Raw genomic sequence first — 22,637 nt, 5'->3', positions numbered from 1 at the left:
TGTTTATTAATTTCCTGCACCCCCCTAACTTCCTGACTTTTTTTTATTAGGTTGTCCCTTTACCGGAGATTAAAAAGAAAAAATTTTAGTGAAATAAAAAAATCATAGTGAAACAAATAATGTGAATCATACATAATTGGTGTCACCGTAACCGTAACATACTGTACAAATCCCAGCAAATGGAATCAAAGGTACTAAAATTGCAGTATACTTGTACCTCAGGTGTCCCAGCGGAAAACTATAGAGTAGACACATAAAGGGAGATTTATCAAACATCATACAGTGGAGCAGTTGCCGATAGCAACCAATGAGATTCCAGCTTTCATTTTTTTGATTTCTGTTAAAAAATTAAAGCTGGGATCTGATTGGCTGCTGTGGGAAACTGCTTTTCTGTTCCTGTGCACAAGGTTTAATTAAAGGACAAGAAATTTTTGTTGAAGTATTGTATTGTCCCCCAAAAGTTATACAAATCCCCAATATACACTTATTACAGGAAATGCTTATAAAGTGCTTTTTCCCTGCACTTACTACTGCATCAAGGCTTCACTTCCTGGATAACATAGTGATGTCACTTCCTGGATAATATAGAGATGTCACTTCCTGGATAACATGGTGATGTCACGACCCGACTCCCAGAGCTGTGCGGGCTGTGGCTGCTGGAGAGGATGATGGCAGGGGGACACTTAGGGACACAGGGCACTGGAGCATCCCTCTGCCATCACCCTCTCCAGCAGCCACAGCCCGCACAGCTCTGGGAGTCAGGTCCTGGTATTACCATGTTATCCAGGAAGTGACATCACTATATTATCCAGGAAGTGACATCACCATGTTATCCAGGAAGTGACATCACCATGTTATCCAGGAAGTGAAGCCTTGATGCAGTAGTAAGTGCAGGGAAAAAGCACTTTATAAGCATTTCCTGTAATAAGTGTATATTGGGGATTTGTATAACTTTTGAGGGGTAATACAATATTATAATAAAATTTTTTGCCGGACTTCTCCTTTTATGTCCTCCATTATTTGCTGTAGAAAACATAAAAACAATGACATTTCTGTCACTCCGATCCTACCGATTCATGGAGTCAGGTTATCATGTAATTTACCGCATTGTTAACACATAAAAATAAAAAGGAAACACAATGGTGGAATTAGATTTTGTTTTACAAGATGGTCCTCCTGTGACATCTTCAGGTCCTCCTGTGAACGCTGTGGCTGATACCTCCGAGACTGAATCGGCTCGGCAGTTACAGCCCACTCAGCCAATCACTGATTGAAGTGGGAGAGCACAGCGGCCAGTGATTGGCTGAGCAGTTGGGGCGTGTTAGGTCAGTGTGGATCATTTATTATCTTATGTCTAAAAAAAAAAAAGGTGAAAAATGGCCAGAGTACCCTTATCCTTGAAGGCAATGTGTCATCACAAAAAAAAGGTTTAGGCAAGATGGCTGCCCCCATAATGATGCACTAAAGTGTTAAATTAAAAACATTACAATAAAAAAACTGAGAGAAAGAACATGTTTCATTATTTGGATCTAATCAGTAACAACAAATCTAGGCCACACATTATTCCCTTTAAGGTGTAAGTAAGTAGAGGGAGATCTAAATTTGTAATAGTTTTTTTTATTTATTTAGTATTTTATCTTCTTGCCCATAGCAACCAATCACAGCTCAGCTTTAATTTTACCAGAAGCCATTAATTTCTGAAAAGCTGAGCTATGATTGGTTGCTATGGGCAACAGAGGACGTTCTTACTATAACACTACCCGACAAATCTCTGTTCATGAACCCCACACAGAAATGGGATAAGGGGAGGTTTATTTAAACGTGGACTAGTTGCCCATAGCAACCAGTCAGCTTTTTTTTTTTTTTTAAACCCCTCTGGTCCATCTAGTCCGCCCTTATATTTATTCCTTTCTAATTTATTTTAGGATAGATGTGTGTATATCCCAGGCAGGATTACATACTCTTAGGGCCCCATTATACTGACAAATTTATCTGCTAAATCGGGTAGATATCACCCTGGAGTCGATCATCGGCTGATCGTTGTCTTTCAACACATTAAAAAATCATCGGCTGCCGTCCGTGCATCTCCCTATGTGTTAGGTGATGCGTGGCCGAAGGCTGATTGGGTGTAAAAAATAATAAAGATGTTTTATCCATGCCCCCCGGTGTCCTCTTGGCTTGTTTCTGGGATTCCCCTCTCACCGCCGCCGCTGACACCTCTGAACCCATCTCCGCAGTATTTTTTAACCAAAACCAATAGTTGATTAGGGACACAGAAAGGCTATGTTCACACACTGTTGAATTTGAGCGGATGGCCGCTATTTAACGGCAAATAACGGATGTTATTTCAAAATAATGGCCGTTTTTTTAAAATAACCGTAATTATTTGTCATTTACCCATTAGTGAACGGCAATGCGCCGTTTCACGGCGGTCACCAACAGGCTTTATTCCGATACCTACGTCATTTTATGGCACATTTATCAGAAGTCTCTGCCACGCACAAGCGCCGCCATCGCAGGAGATTAGTTGTGTCAGTATGACAACTGATATCCCCCTGTCACTACCCGGAGCGGTGTATTGTATCAGTGATCAGCAGATCACTGGTTAGTATATACTAAAAGTATAAAAAAAGAAATAAAAAATCCCCCCCACACTCTCCACCAATAATAAAAATGCATTCTATTTCCCTCATATTATTTAAAACAGTTAAAAAACACAAAACCTATACGTTTGGTATCGCCATGTCCGCAATGACTCAAGCTATAAAACTGTGTAATTATTTATACCGCACTGCGCACGCTGTAAAATAAGAATAAAACCGCACCAGAATTGCTGTATTTTGTCAGTGCGCATAAGAAAAAAAAACGTCATAAAAGAGATCAAAAAGTCATATATTTGTAAAACTTGGTATCATTAAAAACTATACATGTTTCCCCAAAAAAATTGCCCAAAACCAGCTCTGTCACGTGAAAGATAAAAGCTCTATGGATCTTTCAATGTGGCGATGTTTTTTTTTAATAGTTTTTATTGTGCCAAAGTGGTAATAGTTGAAAATAAAAAAAAAAATAATTCTGATTTGGTATAGCTGTAACTGTAATGACCCAAAGAATACATTTATTATGTTACGTTTACTGCTCACTGAATATTGTATGTTTAATATTTTTTTTTAAAAAAATTCTAATATCCCTCCAAAAAAGGGTTAATAAAATTGATAGATTTTGTGACTCTAAAAATGGCGGCAATAAAAACTATACATTGTTCTACAAAAAACAAGACCTAATATGGCTAAAAATGAAACAACGGTGCGACTCTTGGAAGGCGGCAATGAAAAAACATATAAAAATGGCTTGGTCAATAAGGCCCAAAATAGGCTGGTCACTAAAGGGTTAAATGGCGGCCATCCACTTAATTTTAACAGTGTATGAATATAGCCATTCTGTGTTTTCAATCCACTCCCGGTTTTGGTTGAAAAATACTAAGCAAAAATACTGTGTGTGAACAAAGCCTTAAAGTGAATGTACCATCACTTTTCTGCTTGTGAATAGACTGGCGGCGGCACCGGGATGGCGGTGCCGCAGTCCCCTTTATTTTATTTTTTTTAACTGAACTGCACACTGCATCGGTTTATTAACGAGCATCAGCCAGTTGTGAAGCACTGGGGGTGGCCGATCCCAGTGGGAGGAAACTCCCTCTACGGAGCAGCTCCATTAGAGTCAATGGAGCCACCTCATAGAAGGGCCAGAATTCAAAAGATGGCAACCCCGAGCCGGTCTATTCATGGTAAAAACAGAAAAGCGATGTACCGCTGGTACATTTACTTTAAAGTAAACGTACCACTTTTAATAATAATTTTTTTTTCCAAAACCACCTGGTCTGTGCCAGCACGGAGATCCCGGTGGTGTGAACCATTTTCCAAATCGCCGCCATCTGCACTGGTTTCTTCATATTCAAATTGGGCCGCTCAATGCAGCGGGGGTGGGCCCGTTGCCTCCAGTACACCAATGTCCCCTCCATTCGGTGACGCGGTTAGACTTGATTCTGAAGCAGCCGCATCACCGAGGGGAGGGGATATCAGTGTACTGGAGGCGCTGGGCTCACCCCCCACTGCATAGTGTGGCCCGACTTGTATATGCAGAAACCGGCGCAGATGGCAGGAACTGGGCGGCATTTTGAAAAAATGGATCTCCACCCCGGGGCTGTCCAGGTGATAAGAAAAATAATTAACGTAAGCGGTACATTCTCTTTAGCCCAAGGGCTGCACAGACATCGCTATCGCATCACATGATTAAGGAACCGCTCAGTTACAGTAAGAGTCAGCCCATATAATATGGCCTTTAAAAAAATAATCGTTTACCGGACGTGCATTGCTCCGTGTTATAGTCGATGCACGGCCGACAGCTGATTGGGTATAGAAGATAATAAATGTACTTGCCTGTCCACGCCCCCTGGTGTCCTCCTCACCACAGCCGCCGCTGTGGCCACTCAGCCAATCACTGGCCGCGGTGCTGTCCCGTTGGTAAGAAAACAGTGATCCATCTAATCGACACCCGCTTAACCTGATCATTAGATCGATTTATACGGCCCTTACTGTAGATTTACTACCACATGTGCTGTAAGTTCGTTTCAAGCATCTACTACTCTTTCAATAGTAATATTTTTAGGAATATATAATATGTGTGCTCCCATATGTGGCCAAAAACTTTACATAAATGTGGCCCAAGAATGACCTTTTTGGACTTCCAATTGAAAAACCACTTCATATAGCCTCTCCGCAGTCTGAACTGGCGCATAATATGGTACAATAGCTGTAGGACAAATAAAGGCGAAAGGATCGCTATTGATTGTAGCATGTAGAGGGGCCAAGCCGTAAGAGGCACCCGCCACATATGGAGCAAGCTTAGCTCCTGAGCCCGCTTTATATGCAATGACTGCTGAGCCACTGTAAAAAGGTGTATCGGTGGTGATTAAGGGGTTAAAGAGAGACTCGCAATTTTTTTTTTTAAGAAATCAAAAAGGTTGTGTTTGCAAGCAGTTCTACAATATACTTATATATTTTTCTTCTAGTTTCTATGTTTAAATTGTTATACATATGGCCACTAGGTGTCTCCCTTCCTGTCAAACTGTGCTCCGTGCACCCTTTTCTTTGTTAAAAAAAAAAGAGAGACCAAACACAGGAAGTCCCAGACCTTTCCACTCACAGACTTGCCCTGGTATTGATTGACAGCCATTCCTAAACCTTTAAATCTTTACTGCAAATGTGTACAACACTGTGTACCCACATTCAGAGAATCCTGGGGGTGCTTGCATTGTATGGTCAGCTCTCCTGTCACACAGCACCTAAACCTCTGTAACCCCACAGTGACATTATACTGACTGAATTGTTACATAAGAAAGAGCATTGTCTCCTGGTAAGCTGCAGAGCTGATAATAGAATTAGCCTAAGGTAATTGCTCTCTGCAGATGACAACCTTCATGAGGAAGCATGGAGCACAGTTTGGCCGCATGTATAACATTGATTTAACCATAGAAAAAAGTGAGTATATTGCAAAACTGTCTGCATTCACAACCCCTAAGTGTAGTATAGTAATAAGTATAGTGTGAGCGCAGCCAAAAGCAGCACAGACTACGTTGTTTTCTTAGACTGGGTTCACACTGTTTTTGCAAAAAAAAAAGGATGGAAAAATGGATGCAATTTTGTGTGCATCCATTTTGATCCGACTTCCAAAAAAGGATCAAAACACATTCGTTTTTTTTATCGCACACAAAAACGTACTTGACCTTATTTTTGTGTACGCAAAAAAAAAAAAAAAAACAGATGTGTTTTGATCCGTTTTTTATAATGGAATGGATCTATTTTTCCATCCTTTTTTTTGCAAAAACGTAGTGTGTACCCAGCCCTATACAGAAATATCTTGAGGGGTGGGGAACCCGACATACACAGTGTGGTCTATGGTTTTTTTTTTTTTTTCCCATACAGTGGATGTGAATGGGTGACACATGGCGTTGTCTTTACAGTGAAATAGGTCGGATGTATACAGCAGGAAATATCATCCCGTATTCCTCTGATAGAAGATATAACACGAGCCGAACATCTACCATAAGATCCTTTATTAAATATTTGATTCTTGTTATCGATCCATTTCTGACGTTCCCTCCATACATTATGCATTGTGCTATGTATGATCCCTGGATTATACTTATTAGTATGCACCCGACAATCAACCATTTTTATTTTTTTTATAAAATTTTATTTTCCTGACTTTTGTGTAGATAGCAGAGGATTCATATGGATATACAGTGTAGTCAGTATAGGCCTCTCCATGTATACACGCCTGATGAGTACAGCAGAGGAGGACTGACAAGGAGCCAGATGGCCGTATGCCACAGGGGCTTGTCCTTACAGATGAGATCCACCAGTCTACACCGGTGGCTTTCCATCTGTCTACTAGTTATCCCATCATACAGTATTCCTCCCCCGTCCATTCAGCATAGACTTCCATTCATATCAGCGCAGAATTTAAGGCACAGACTGTCTTATTGCCGGGTGGCCGTATTGATTGATTCTTGGAAGACTATCGTAAGTGGAACTCATTGTAACCTAAGACCATAACGCTAAAGAAATCTAATAATTCTTTCCAAATCTCCTTAATACAATGGGTCAAAGAAGTAGACTTTCTCCGCTACTGCTGTTCTGACACGTGCGGGTCCTTGCAGATTTCTACTTTCTGTTCACATCTTGACAACGTAGATAATGGTTGGAAATGCCCATTTAGTTACTGGCGGCAGCAGTGATCCCCCCTCAGTCTGTGATTGGCTGAGCAGGTGTCTCCAGTCACTTCCTGTCTGCACAATAGGAAGTCAGCAAGGACCACTGAGTGTCAGAGCAGCGGCAGCAGTGGGGAATGGGTGAGATGAGTACCAGAAAAATAACCTAGTGTCCTAAGAAACAGACATTCCTGGCAAACGTAAAGAACAGGTAATACCACACTGTGTTGTAGAGAGGCGCTACATGATAGCCACCTTAGTTTTCATAGTACAGTGCCCAGGGTCCCTGGTTGGATTTTCTAGCCAATCACACCTGCCATAGAACTGTGCTCTCTGCGGCATTATATGTTAACTATCTCCGTAAAAATATTGTAGACTGAGGTCACTGAAGCTTATAAGAGACCACTATACACACCCCGAGTCAGTAAGAATTGAGAGGTTTCAGCTCTGAAGCTTGCAGAATTATGAATGCTGCTCTGGACTGTAACAGGATTAGTGCAGTAATACAATGTATATACAACCTATAGAAGATCAGTTCTAGTAATAACCCATGAGATAGTGTTCAGAGGTCAGAGCCCATAGATCAGCGGAGGTCAGTTTGTCATTGGGTAAAGATTATCACTGTGATATAACGTGTTATGTAGGACCCACAGGTAAACCTACATGAGTATCTTAAAGGGATTGTCCCCACCAACAATATTTATTCCTTTATCCAAAGAATATTGAATAAACAATCACTGGGGGCCTGATCACTAGGACCCTGCAGGTAATGAGTGGGGGTCCAAAGTCCCTGTCTGTCACACATTGTAGCTCCACTCACTGCTATGGGGATAGAGCCGAGTACTCAGCTGTCCAGGTATGATAGGAATTGTAGTTTTACAACAGCTGGGGGGCTGAAGGTTCCCCATCCCTGGCCTATGGAACCATGAATAGAACAGCAGTGTGGACGCACAACAACATTTTTGCTTATATAGCGAACAGGAACCACATTCTTGTGAACATTTGGGGGGGTCCTGGGTGTCTGACTCCCAGCAGTCATACATATCTCACCTGTCCTGTGGGTGGGGGGATTATTATTGGTAGACAGCCCCTTTAATTCAGGAATCTAATGGTCCGTTTACACTGAGCGATAATTCGCCCAATCGATTGTTTAACATTTTGAAGCAACAATTTGGTTTTCTTAACGACCAGCGTTTAGACGAATAAATCTTTAGAAAATTTGTTAGAAAAATCGTTATTGCGATGGTTTTTAAGATCGCTTAAGCCCATGTCACACATAGGGTGAATCTTCGAAAGACCGTTTACACAAAGCGATCTGCGAATTTTTAGCGAATGACGATTTTTCACTTGTCGCTTGATCGTTCGCTGTTTTTACATGAGTCGATTATCGCTCAAATGCGAACGTTATCGCGAAAATTCAAATGATAATTGTTCCGTGTAAACGCAGCATAACCTCAGAGTCCTAGGGTATGTTCACACTGAGCAAAAATCGGACAAAGATCGGAAGGAATCCCGCCGTGCTCCATGTCCTGATGTGAGTGAATGAGAGGGGCGTGCGCTCCTCCGCTGCTGCCACTCTCCGCTCAAAGAAGTGACATGCCGCTTCTTTGAGTGGAGAGCGACGGCTGCAGAGGAGCGCGCGTTCTCCCATAAACGGGCTATGGCACACTGAGACTCACTGTTTTACTCAGTGTGAACATACCCTTAAGTAACAAATCTGGCTCTGCTACATCTGTAATTGGAAACACCATTCTGACTATTATTGCTACTAATAAATGGCGGAAATGCACATAATAGCGCTATACAAGTGAACAGGACATGGCTGCCTCCCTTCCTGATAACTAGATATTTGCATTTCCGTAGGCTTTTACAGTATATTTGCAGATATGAGCGATATAATCTGCAGTGTGAACTAAGCCACTACTGAAGAATCCACGAGCATCTGAAACGCGTTGGTTAGACTCCTGCCCTGTACGTTTGTGTATTTTAAACATGGAAGAGCAATAAAAGTACAAGCCCAAGAACTCTGCTATGGTAGAAAGCTATCTGTCGGTCCCCCTTGAGGTCGGCTGGATCTGTGTGGACGTACTATGAAACACCTACTATCTTTTAGCTATGTTGTAAATATGAAAAAAAAAATAATCCTGTCTGGCCTCTCCCAGAGCTGCCCAGCAGGTGGCACTCACTCACCAACTTTTTCCCCTTTCTGTTCTCATTGTCTAAGAAAGTTTTTTCACTTTCTAATAAGAGCGTCAGCCGGCGGAGTTGTTGTCACCAGAAGTTCATCCTCTCCATTCCACATCATTCAAAGGGCTTGAAGTCCCATGTTATCCCCCGGTGGGTTTCAAGGCGAGGCTCATCCTGAAATCTATAGCCTCTCACATAACCAAACTTTTTTTTTTTTTTTTCATCCCCGGCACTTTAAAGTCCTGCCTGAGACTTACTTTGATGAATATCCAACCCAAATCATTCTGCCCAACCACGATAACTTTATTTTTTTGTGTTTTTTTTTTTTATTTTTTTTTATTGTTCCCAAAAAACCACGAGGGAGAGGAGAACTTATAAATCATTCACTGTCCGTAAAACTGGTGACACCGCTTGAAACGAGCGGCTTTGTGGAGGTGCCAGCAGTTTGCGCCTTAGACATGAAAAAGTCACAAACAGGAGCGCGTTGATGTGACATGGCTATGGGTACGGGCGGCCGGTGACAGCCCTGGAGGTCGCTAAATAAATAGATGAGAGATTATTAGTGGTTTGATGTTTTCTTTATTTATTTATTTATTTATTTTGGGGGGGGGGGGGGAGTTTATTAGTAATTTCGGATGAAAATGATTCACCTCTGTTCAAACAACGCGTCGCCCCCTGGGACCTCTTATCTCTCAGTTCTCTCCAAAACATCATCCACCTGCCCTCCACTTTCTAATTATTGCGGTAGATCTTTTATCTGACGGTCACATGCTCTCACTTTTTTGCCATTCTGCTGACAAAAAAAAAGAAAAAGAAAAAAGAATTCCAGAAGGGTTTGACTTTAAACAACAGACAGAAAGTTGAAAAAGTTCCTATACGAGCCGGGAGGGTCAGGATCTGACCTGATCTATAAATACGGGACCATTTTCCGTCAGAGTGCAAAATATGGAGTAATGGAGGGGATTTACCACCACTGGTATCAGCACCTTAAAGGGGAAGGTGTATTAAATTAGGGCAATTTTTTTTTTTTGTGTTTTTCATGGGACTGGATCAGGCTTTAAAGGGGGACTCTGGAGGGAAAAATGTTTTTAAATCAGCCGGTATAAGTAAGTTATACAGATTTGTAAATTACATCCATTTAAAAACATCAAGTCTTCCAGTACTTATCAGCAGCTGTATGTCCTGCAGGAAGTGGTGTATTCTCTCCAGTCTGACACAGTGCTCTCTGCTGCCACATCTGTCCATGTCAGGAACTGTCCAGAGCAGCGGCAAATCCCCATAGAAATCCTCTCCTGCTCTGGACAGTTCCTGACATGGACAGAGGTGGCAGCAGAGAGCACTGTGTCAGACTGGAGAGAACACACCTATTGCTGCAGCTCGCTTCTTTCTTGTTCCCCGTTCGCTGTTGATGCAATTACATGGATTAGGCCCTCCCTAATGGATGTTGTCCATTGAAGAGAGCAGCGGTCCTATTATACAGGGTGACGGGGAGCAGACCATCTCTACCTTTTATTATTTTGATTCAACATGTTAAAAGACAATGATCGTGCACAATGTCGGCTAATCGTTGCCTCTTAACGTGATCTATTACACCAAACCAGAATGGCCGGTAATCGCCCAAATGCAGCCGATAATCTCTTGGTGTAATAGGGCCCTGATTGTGCTCCATGACTGTGCTCCGCTAGCTACCTCTATGATCCGTGCAAAACCGTCCATTTTGTCATCCGTTTTGCATCCGTGTCCGTGTTTTTCACGGATCTGTTTTAAAGCATTTTAAATCGCGTCGATTACATCACATTCATGTACATCCGTGAAAAACAAGGATTTCATTGATTTCTTTAGAGAAATTCCGTTCTGTGCTTCCGTTCCCAGCTATGACTAATCCTATTTTTAAGCAGAACAGACTGGAGGTCCGTGAAAATACTGAGTATGTGAATAGGCCCATACAAAGCAATGGTCTAAAAATGTGTCAGTGCTCACAATTTCACGGAACGTGTGAATGCAGCCTAAGCTTTATAACAGGGAGATAAGACAAATACACCAGTGAGCTGATGGCTGCAAAGTTGTAAAATCATGTTTTCCTTCCAAGCTCAAGTGTCATGGAGGCCGGGCTGAGCTGCAAACACATATCTAGTCTTGCCCTCAGCTGAGATACAGTATCCAGTGTAGACAATGCTCTGTGAGCTCTACAGCCTGATACATTGTACATAGCTAGTCCTGCTCTAAGCTGAGTAGTGATACAATTGTATCAAGTCTAGACAATGCTCTGTGAGCTCTACAGCCTGGACACCAGACTGGTACATTGTACATAGCCAGTCCTATATCCTGTAGTCTAGACAAGGTTTTGTACTCAGATGGATATTGCAGGAAACTACCAAAGACTTATGGTACTTTTACACAGAGCGATAATTCGCCTGATCGCACGATTAACGATTTTGAATGAACGATTTATTTTTTATGACGATCAGCATTTAGACAAAACGATACATCGTACGGAAAAATCGTTATGCGATCTGCGTTTACCCGTACGATTATCGTTCGAATTCGAACGTTATTGTGCAAATTCGAACTATAAATCGTTCCGTGTGAAAGGACCATTAGTGTAGTATTACACGGGCCAATGGGGGCCCAATAATAACTGTAAACGAGCTCCGATCTGCTAGATCAGCGCTCGTTTACTGGGCCTATTACGCGGCCCGATAATCGTTCACCAAGGGCTGCATGGACAACGGTAACGATGTCCTTGCAGCCCTTGCTTAAACTTTATACATTACCTATCCATGCTGCAGGGCTCCTCTAGCGGTCTGCTTCTCATCGGGTCCGGCGTGCTCCAGCTTCAGAGCGGCCTGTCTCAGCTGACAGGCCACTCAGCCAATCACAGGCCGGGACTGCAGTGGCCAGTGATTGGCTGAGCGGCCTGTCAGCTGAAACAGGCCGCTCTGAAGCTGGAGCACACCGGACCCAGGGAGAAGCAGACCGCTAGAGGAGCCCTGCAGCATGGATAGGTAATGTTTGCACTTTGCATATTGTCAGCTGCCGGCCGCGCACCGCTATTATACGTAGTGATGCATGGTCGGTGCCCGACAATTATAGGTCCAAACCTATGTCAATGATCGGCTGATGGTTGTTGTCATCGGCTGATTGTTGTGTTTATTACAGGGAGCGATAATCGGCCTGATAGGGCCGATTCGGCCGATTATTGCTCCGTGTAATAGGACCCATACTGTATTTGCAGCTGCTGCTGATGTGGTGTGCTCACAGAGCATTGTCTAGGTTGGATACAATTGAATCACTTCTCAGCAGAGAGCAGGACTAGCTATGTACAATGTGTTGGTCTGGCGTCCAGGCTGTAGAGCTCACAGAGCATTGTCTACCCTGGGACTAGTAATGTACAGATTTTCCGCCATTGAATAGTACGGGTATTCTCATTCAGTGACCGTAAAACATGAAGCACATTGGAAAGTTGTGGAAGGTTTCATTTGTACAGTGATTCACTTTATGTACATAGAACCTGAAGACATCAGTAGTCAGTGGCGCCGTGTCCTGGAGCCTCCCTGCCAGTCTTATATCAGAAGTCTCAGGTCATTGCTACTAGATGTGTCCTTGATCAGTGGAGCCGGCACTTGTGAAACATTAATAGACAAACATCCAGCTGAAACGCCTGGAATCCAGGATTTCTGTAAAGTATTAAAATTTTCAGATTTGAGGATGAAAAGTAGGAACCACAGACAACTCTGCGCTGTAGTATAAACCATGGATGTAACATGGGAGAACAGACGTGGCGATAGATCTGTCAGAGTGGATATCCAGGATTAGAAAAAGCATAGCCACTTTCTTGCAAAAACAGCGCCACCCCTGTCCTCAGGTTGTGTGTGGTTTTACAAGTCATCCCTATGCACTTCAGTGTAACCGAACTGTAATATCAGATACAACCCCAGTGCTGTTTTTGGAGGAACAGCAGCTGAGCTACAGTAACCAGCTCCGGCCACTACACAGTGACCAGCAGCTGAGCTACAGTAACCAGCTCCGGCCACTACACAGTGACCAGCAGCTGAGCTACAGTAACCATATCCAGCCACTACACAGTGACCAGCAGCTGAGCTACAGTAACCAGCTCCGGCCACTACACAGTGAATGGCAGCTGAGTTACAGTAACCATATCCAGCCACTACACAGTGACCAGCAGCTGAGCTACAGTAACCATATCCAGCCACTACACAGTGACCAGCAGCTGAGCCACAGTAACCAGCTCCGGCCACTACACAGTGACCAGCAGCTGAGCTACAGTAACCAGCTCCGGCCACTACACAGTGACCAGCAGCTGAGCTACAGTAACCATATCCAGCCACTACACAGTGACCAGCAGCTGAGCTATAGTAACCAGCTCCGGCCACTACACAGTGACCAGCAGCTGAGCTACAGTAACCATATCCAGCCACTACACAGTGACCAGCAGCTGAGCTACAGTAACCAGCTCCGGCCACTACACATTGAATGGCAGCTGAGTTACAGTAACCAGCTCCGGCCACTACACAGTAAATGGCAGCTGAGTTACAGTAACCAGCTCCGGCCACTACACAGTAAATGGCAGCTGAGTTACAGTAACCAGCTCCGGCCACTACACAGTAAATGGCAGCTGAGTTACAGTAACCAGCTCCGGCCACTACACAGTAAATGGCAGCTGAGTTACAGTAACCAGCTCCAGCCACTACACAGTAAATGGCAGCTGAGCTACAGTAACCAGCTCCGGCCACTACACAGTGACCAGCAGCTGAGCTATAGTAACCAGCTCCGGCCACTACACAGTGAATGGCAGCTGAGTTATAGTAACCAGCTCCGGCCACTACACAGTGAATGGCAGCTGAGTTACAGTAACCATATCCAGCCACTACACAGTGAATGGCAGCTGAGCTACAGTAACCAGCTCCGGCCACTACACAGTGACCAGCAGCTGAGCTACAGTAACCATATCCAGCCACTACACAGTGACCAGCAGCTGAGCTACAGTAACCATATCCAGCCACTACACAGTGACCAGCAGCTGAGCTACAGTAGCCTTGACATTGTAAACAATGATGCTGTACTCCTTGTAGGAAATCCGAGTAGAAACCCTCTTGGGGCCCATAGAGTTTCCCCTTTAAGTGCCGCAGTGATTGTTCCTCCTTACTTTAATCTTCATGCAATTGTCATTTTCAGAGATTGGAAGTATCGCAGAGGAGACGGAGGCCTGTGATTGGTGGAGCCTTGGTGCCCTTCTCTATGAGCTTCTCACCAGGAAGGTATGTGCCAGGCTTCATTGTAGAGGACTGATTGGAGGGAATTATTAAAGAAATAACGTATAACGTAATAGCTGTCTTTCAGAAACAGCGCCATACGTGGCCATAGGCCACTTAAATGGGGATGATTTGCCATACTGGACACAACCCATGGACAAGTGTGGCTCTCTATAGAAGACGGCAGCCATGTTATTGTACTGTACCAACTTTACTCATTCACCATTCAACTTAAAGGGTATTAACTGGTTTTATGATGGCCTGACTGGGGACCCCCACTTCCAGTACTTATCAGCCGCTGTATGCCCTGCAGGAAGTGGTGTATTCTTCCCAGTCTGACACACTTTGCTGCCACCTCTGTCCATGTTAGGAGGTTTTCTATGGGGATTTGCTGCTGCTCTGGACAGTTCCTGACATGGACAGAGATTGCAGCAGAGAGCACTGTGTCAGACTGGGAAGAAAACACCACTTTCTGCAGGACATGCAGCAGCTGATAACTACTGGAAGTAGAAGTAAATTACTAATCTATATAACTTTCTGAAACCAGTTGATGAAAGACACTTTTTTACATGAGTACCCCTTTAAGAGGAGTCAAAAACTGTGTGAAAACTAGTGCATTAACTCTGTACCTTATAGTTGCAGTAGTAGTTGATGTGATGATCCACCCTTTACAGTATGCTATTATGGGGGAATATTCCATACACATACTATGGGAGAATATTCCCTACACATACTATGGGAGAATATTCCATACACATATTATAGGAGAATATTCCATACACATACTATGGGAGAATATTCCATACACATATTATAGGAGAATATTCCATACACATGCTATGAATATTCCATACACATACTATGGGAGATTATTCCATACACATACTATGGGAGAATATTCCATACACATACTATGAATATTCCATACACATATTATAGGAGAATATTCCATACACATACTATGGGAGAATATTCCATACACATACTATGGGAGAATATTCCATACACATATTATAGGAGAATATTCCATACACATACTATGGGAGAATATTCCATACACATATTATAGGAGAATATTCCATACACATACTATGGGAGAATATTCCATACACATACTATGGGAGAATATTCCATACACATACTATGGGAGAATATTCCATACACATATTATAGGAGAATATTCTGTACACATACTATGGGAGAATATTCCCTACACATACTATGGGAGAATATTCCATACACATACTATGGGAGAATATTCCCTACACATACTATGGGAGAATATTCCATACACATATTATAGGAGAATATTCCATACACACACTATGGGAGAATATTCCATACATATACTATGGGAGAATATTCCATACACATATTATAGGAGAATATTCCATACACATATTATAGGAGAATATTCCATACACATATTATAGGAGAATATTCCCTACACATACTATGGGAGAATATTCTGTACACATATTATAGGAGAATATTCCATACACACACTATGGGAGAATATTCCATACATATACTATGGGAGAATATTCCATACACATATTATAGGAGAATATTCCATACACATATTATAGGAGAATATTCCATACACATATTATAGGAGAATATTCCCTACACATACTATGGGAGAATATTCTGTACACATATTATAGGAGAATATTCCATACACACACTATGGGAGAATATTCCATACATATACTATGGGAGAATATTCCATACACATATTATAGGAGAATATTCCATACACATATTATAGGAGAATATTCCCTACACATACTATGGGAGAATATTCCATACACATACTATGGGAGAATATTCCATACACATACTATGGGAGAATATTCCCTACACATACTATGGGAGAATATTCCATACACATACTATGGGAGAATATTCCATACACATACTATGGGATAATATTCCGTACACACACTATGGGAGAATATTCCATACACTTATAATGGACGTGGCTCCGACGCACATGGTTAAATAATAATGCTTGTAAAGCAGCAGAATATTGCATAGGAAGTGTCTTATGTTACACCCTTCAGATTTCAGCTGTACCAGCAGCTTCCCTGCTATTCTGGGTTACCACTTAATATATAGGGACGGAAGATGAAAGTTAAGGTTATCAGATTTATGATGCTTACAGCTTCAGTTTTCTATTTTTGTGCACATTGTTGTTCTGGCCCGGCTGTACATGTATGTGGACACGTGTCTATGGCATTACCTACAGTTACGTATACAGGGAGGAGAGAAGCTGCAGCCAGGCAGTAAGGGGTTAATGTCATCACTGGCAATTATATTATTATCATGTATCATGTACCAAAGGAGAGATCTATGGAGGTATACAACAGTGTATAATGGATTGCCGGGAAACTGTAGCGGAAGATAATGGATAGGAGATAGATAAGATAGATAGATAGATAACATAGATAGATAGATAGGAGATAGATAGATAGATAGATAGATAGATAGGAGATAGATAGATAGATAGGAGATAGATAGATAGATAGATAGATAGGAGATAGATAAGATAGATAGATAGATAACATAGATAGATAGATAGTAGATAGATAGATAGATAGATAGATGATACATAGATAGATAGATAGATAGGTAGGAGATAGATAGATAGATAGATAGGAGATAGATAGATAGATAGATAGTAGATAGATAGATAGATAGATAGATAGATAGATAGATAGATAGGAGATAGATAGATAGATAGGTAGGAGATAGATAGATAGATAGATAGGAGATAGATAGATAGATACAAAATCAGACTTAGCGGCACCTCCGTATAGTGTAAACTTCATAGTTTATTTCATATCAAAAAAGTTCAAACAAGTGCTGCAACGTTTCTGTCTCATCACGAGACCTTTCTTGATATGAAATAAACCACGAAGTTTACACTATACGGAGGTGCCGCTAAGTCTGATTTTGTATTTGAAGAGGGGACGTGATTCCAGTCCTCAGTGCAGGCACTCCATCATTTCTTCCTGAGAGTGCACTCCATTCTGCTGATAGATAGGATAGATAGATGTTAGATAGATAGATATTAGATAGATAGATAGATAGATAGATAGATAGATAGGAGATAGATAGATAGATAGATAGGAGATAGATAGATAGGAGATAGATAGATAGATAGATAGATAGATATTAGATAGATAGATAGATAGATAGATAGAAGATAGATAGGAGATAGATAGATAGATAGATAGATAGATAGAAGATAGATAGATAGGAGATAGATAGAGCGATAGATAGATAGATAGATAGATAGATAGATAGATAGATAGATAGATAGGAGATAGATAATAGATAGATAGATAGGAGATAGATAGATAAGATAAGATAAGATAGATAGATAGATAGATAGATAGATAGATAGATAGATAGGAGATAATAGATAGATAGATAGATAGATAGATAGATAGATAGATAGATAGATAGATAGGAGATAATAGATAGATAGATACTGTAGATAGAAAGAAAGATTACTAGATAATAACATACTCTTTTTTACATCCTATCTTTGTGAGTATCTGTCTTTGTTTGTCCCTTGCAGGCTCTGGTAGATTGTCACCCAGCTGGGATCGGCACCCACACATCGCTCATCCTGCCGGAATATGTGTCCAAAGAGGCGCGCTCACTATTACAGCAGGTGATGGTTGTAGGATGGGATATGGGGGGGTATGGACAGTATACAGATATATAGATAGCACTGAGCAGGCTGCAGTCTCCCTGATCCCCTCCTCTGAGGGCCGCATAGTGTATAGTGTGGAGCTCATAGCCCCTGCACTGTCCACTCCATACATAGACAGAGTTCTTGCAGTAATTCCCCATCTTGAGATTCCTATATAGACGGCACATTACAGTCTCCTCTCAGACTGTCACATTTAAAGGCGCTCTGCCCCCCACCGCCCCCGGCTCACTATTCCGCACAGGCCGCTGTTTATTTTGAATCCGGCATCAAATGAACAATTGACGTCGGCGAATCAAACAATTGGATTTGATAAGCGTTTCCCCGGCTTTGCTTACTTTTTGAACAGCTGGTTTGGAGATTCTTCCCGCCCCCAGTGAAATGCGTCGGCTGACTGATGAAATATTAAAAAAGGCTAATGTTGTCAAACGCCGGGGCCCGCCTGACACCCAACTTCTGAAGACGCAGCCGCCATTTCAGGTGCCTTTAACCGGAGTCAGCAATTTGCTCCTGATCTTGGCTCGCTGGCTTCTACATCTTGACAGGGGCTGGCGCCGGAAAGAGGGAAACAAGTGCAAAGAATTCCCTCTGCTTTCCTGCTCTGCGCTGCCTAGAGCAGGTTTTTGGCTCGGTAGCTGAGCGCCGGGGGTGGGGGGATTCTGATGATCTGCGTTCGTTCCCCTATTAGAAATGGGATCATTTCAGACATCTGTGTTTTACAAATTCTCTCTGATGGCAGCCTTGTCTCATTTTGTCTGCCTCACACTTGTCAAAATACATCCTCCTCTTTGCACATCACATCTGAGACCCCCGCGTTCTGTTCTAAGGGAGATCCAAGGACAGCGGCTCCCCCGGGATCACCGGGCAGGAGGTAGCACAGCGGCGTCTACTAGAAGGGCAATTATGGAAGGTGCTTTTTTTGACTTTTACAGAAATTACGCTTCAGAAGCAATGAGCGTTGTCTTCCTATGAAGGGAGGTCCTTGCTGTGCGGCTTATCGGTTACGATGCCAGGTTTGGGTGACTGTATAACACATGCAGGAGATACTACAGTATATAATAAGGCATGCTCATAAAGGGACAGTTCACTTTTATGTTTCTTCAAGGGATTTCTGTAGATGTCTGTAAGCTGGGGCTCCGACCACCATCAAAGTGAAGGGATGCTTAAAGTGGAGCTGTCATATAAATGTCAGTAACTATCAATAGTACAAGTGATATTAAAGGGGACCTGTCACCCCAGCTGCCAGGGTGAAGCCTGCCTGACCCCCCCGGTGGAGCCTCTAATACTTATCCCCCTTTTGAAGTCTCTATGGGCGTTGGACTCATCTCTGGTGAGCGCGCGCACGGGTATTTCTCGGCAACAGGACGGGGTCCAGGACCTTGAGGAAGGGGTAAGTATAAGGGGCTCCACCGGGGGGGTCAGGCAGGCTTCACAGCCGGGGTGACAGGTCTCCTTTAAGAAACTCTGTATTAGGTTTTATTAACCAATAGAGTTTCCTTCTGTACTCAAAAAGCTGTTTCCTACCTCCCCCTTTCACTTCAAAAGAAGCAGGATTTCTGTGTCCGTTATGGTCTATAGAGAGGGGAGAGGCCAAGGGGGATGAGTGAGCACAGAGAGAAGAAAAGGCAGCCCTGCACAGCACAACATCCTGTAATCTTCTCTCACCAAGTTCTCAGACCAGCACTGACCTTTCTGACCTCTGAATCCAACATTTGTGCCTAGACAGTCTCCAAACTGTACAGCTGCTTCTCTCCTCTTCTTGCTCACTCATCCCCCTCGGCCCCTCCCCCCTCCATAGGTTATAATGGATTCAGCAAACCCATCTTTACTTTACTCCCCTGTAATGAAGACGACTTTACCTAATAATGCACAGATACGAAGTGGGGGGGGGGGGAGGTTGGGAAACAGCTTTTTGAGAACAGAAAGAGGCTTTTTTTGCCCAATAAAACCTATTACAGAGTTTCTTAAAATCACTTGCACTTTTTTGAAAAAAAATATTTTAAATGACGGTTACACTTAAAAGGGGTATTTTAACTTCAACAACTTAGTTCTGATTGAGGTATATAGATGTTATATGAGGTTGTTAAGACAAAAAAGAAAGCAAACTCCTCCAATACCCTCACACATACAATATGCATGCTCAGCTTTGATGAATGTGCATGTATTCTGAATAGGTAAAAGGGAGAAAGCCATTCCAGACACCTATGGCAGAGGCTTATCTCCCCCAGAGCAGTGTTGAAATTCTACATGCTCAACCCTTTTGTCCCCTGAATGTTCATCTAGGAGGTATAAATAGGTGCCCATACACCTGAGATGTTCAGACGACCCTGCCGAAGGTGGCCAACGTTACTGTTCTATCTGGATTTTAACATGCCGACCCTTTGTTCCCCTCATTCTCCATGAGAGTCTTTAGCCCTAGATACGTATACGTGGTCGGTAGATCTCACTGATTCTTAGATGACTTCATTGTAGATAGATTTCATCATGCTCACCTCCAGCTAACGTTAAGGCCCTATTACACAAAACGATTATCGGCCGTATTAGAAGGCAACGATCAGCGTGAACAATGTTGGCTGAAAGACAAACGACTAATATAGCAGCGATCTGCTGCCGTCGCTCTGTGGAACAGGAGTGGTAGCAGCAGACCACTGCTATCTGCTATGGGCTGCCCGGGCGATCAAGCGATCATCCGGGCAGCTCCCCATGGCCCCCCCTGTATTCACCCGCTCAAAAGAGTAGCAAACGAGTGCTGACAGCTCCTCTCTGTCGCCCTGCGTATTAGGGGCTTTATTCTATCATGTGCTTTTCAACATGCCTGACAAGTTTCTTCCCCTGCCTCTTTATCAGGGTAGAGTCAGGCAGCCTCTCATATACTGTAGATCACAGGTGTGCATTGGCTGTCCAGGCATGAGGGGAATTGTAGTCTTACAACAGTTGGAGGGCCTGAGTTTGACACCTTCTGCTGTAGATGGTCAGCCTATCCTGCTGAAATTGGCAGGTTTGGCTGACTTTAAAGGGATTATCATGGCTTCAAAAAACATGGCCGCTTTCTTCCAGAGGGTGGGTTCACACTACGCGTGCGCGGACAGCCGACGGAATTCCGCGGAGTTTATCCGCGAGAATTCCGTAGTGTGAACCCACCCAGAAACAGCACCTCTCTTGTCCTCAGTTTGGGCGTGAGTTTTGCAGCTCAGTTCCATTGTAATGAATGAACCTGAATTGTAATACCACACACAGCCTGAGGACAGGGGGTGTGCTTTTTTGCTAGAAAGTAGCTGTGCTTTATCTACTCCTGGATAACCCCTTTAACACTTACTCCTATATTGCTTAATATGTCCATTTTTTTTAGGATTGTAAGACAACTCAACTGTTTTTTTTTTTTTTTTTGTTTTTTTTTTAAATTTATTATCTATAACTGGCTACAGTTTTCCCCATAAAGCAGACAGAATAAAGAAAAGATTACACAATAAAGTAGTAACAAAGAGTGGTAAGGCTTGAGATTCCACATGCTCTTATTAGTGTGTTATGTCCTATGGCTTTGTATACTCTTTGTATACCCTTCCATGGCTGTATGGCGGTAGCGGCTTGTGCTTCAGTGCAGCAGACCCAGGGGTCAGGTGATAAGTTGTTGTTTCTTGCCCCAGTCTTGTGTCTGGGTCCTCCTCTTTCATATGAGGTCTATGGAGACCTCAACGCGGGGGTCAGCAGCCGTACAATGTGTCTGTGGAGGATCCTTGAGAGCCACCTGCGCTGGAGGACCAGAAGTAATAAACCCAAGGAAGGCCGACCCTCACATTAACCTCCTGACCCGCCGTGACCCCGCCACTTCATTGCACCTCATAACACCCTCACAAGTGCCCACCCGGGACATGCCGGATCACCGCCTGATGTTTACCCGAGGAAGCGGCATTCAGTGTTGTCAGGAAGTCTTCAGCAGGAAGGGGAAAGGCTCCAGTGATGGCTGCGAGATCCCCACCGCTCTTCCTTTTCCATCTACAATTGTCGCAGACGTCCAGGGGGAATGTCTGGATGGCCAGGAGGTGTACGGCATCCTCCAGTCCTAAAGCCCCTACAGTCCTATAGTCATACCCCCATATCTCTATCTATCTATCTATCTATCTATCTATCTATCTATCTATCTCCTATCTATCTATCTATCTATCTATCTATCTATCTATCTATCTATCTATCTATCTCCTACCTATCTATCTATCTATCTCTTATCTATCTATCTATTTATCTATCTATCTATATTCCATTATCTGTCTGTCTATCTATCTATCTATCTATCTATCTATCTATCTATCTATCTATCTATCTATCTATCTATCTATCCCTTTTGTTACTAGATAAATAGATACACAGAATATTACTAACCATTGCATGAAGGGATAGATAATAGATAGATATTAGATTCTCTCCCCTCCCCCCTATCTTATTATATTGGATTATTATCTCTTTATTAATGATCTTTCTCTCTTTGTCTTCCAGCTGCTGCAGTATAACCCTGTGGAGCGTCTTGGGGCGGGGGTGGCCGGGGTGGAGGACATCAGGTCTCATCCCTTCTTTAATGGAGTGGACTGGGAGGACTTCAGCAGATGAGTCTAGATGTGTACAGACTTCTGGAGAGCGGCTTCTTATACTGTATGCCCTGCAGTGAGGAGACCAGGACCGGCCGTCCAGATCT

General features: G+C 42.9%; 1 protein-coding gene across 3 annotated transcripts in view; it reads left to right on the top strand.

Annotated features, from left to right (window-relative positions):
• The window catches only part of RPS6KC1 (ribosomal protein S6 kinase C1), a 111,286-nt gene that overhangs the window by 87,785 nt on the left and 864 nt on the right, over positions 1–22,637 (top strand). For all 3 annotated transcript variants that reach the window (XM_069954747.1, XM_069954746.1, XM_069954745.1), the window contains 3 exons: positions 14,150–14,232; positions 17,816–17,911; positions 22,442–22,637. The exon at positions 22,442–22,637 is cut by the window's right edge and continues 864 nt beyond it. In XM_069954747.1, the coding sequence (XP_069810848.1) occupies positions 14,150–14,232; positions 17,816–17,911; positions 22,442–22,552 (290 nt within the window). In that variant the 3' untranslated portion in view covers positions 22,553–22,637. The remainder of the gene's footprint in view (positions 1–14,149; positions 14,233–17,815; positions 17,912–22,441) is intronic.

The sequence above is a fragment of the Dendropsophus ebraccatus genome, chromosome 15 (genome assembly GCF_027789765.1).
Source record: "Dendropsophus ebraccatus isolate aDenEbr1 chromosome 15, aDenEbr1.pat, whole genome shotgun sequence".
NCBI lineage: Eukaryota > Metazoa > Chordata > Amphibia > Anura > Hylidae > Dendropsophus > Dendropsophus ebraccatus.
The sequence above is the reverse complement of the archived record's forward strand: the minus strand, read 5'-3'. Positions and strand labels throughout refer to the sequence as shown.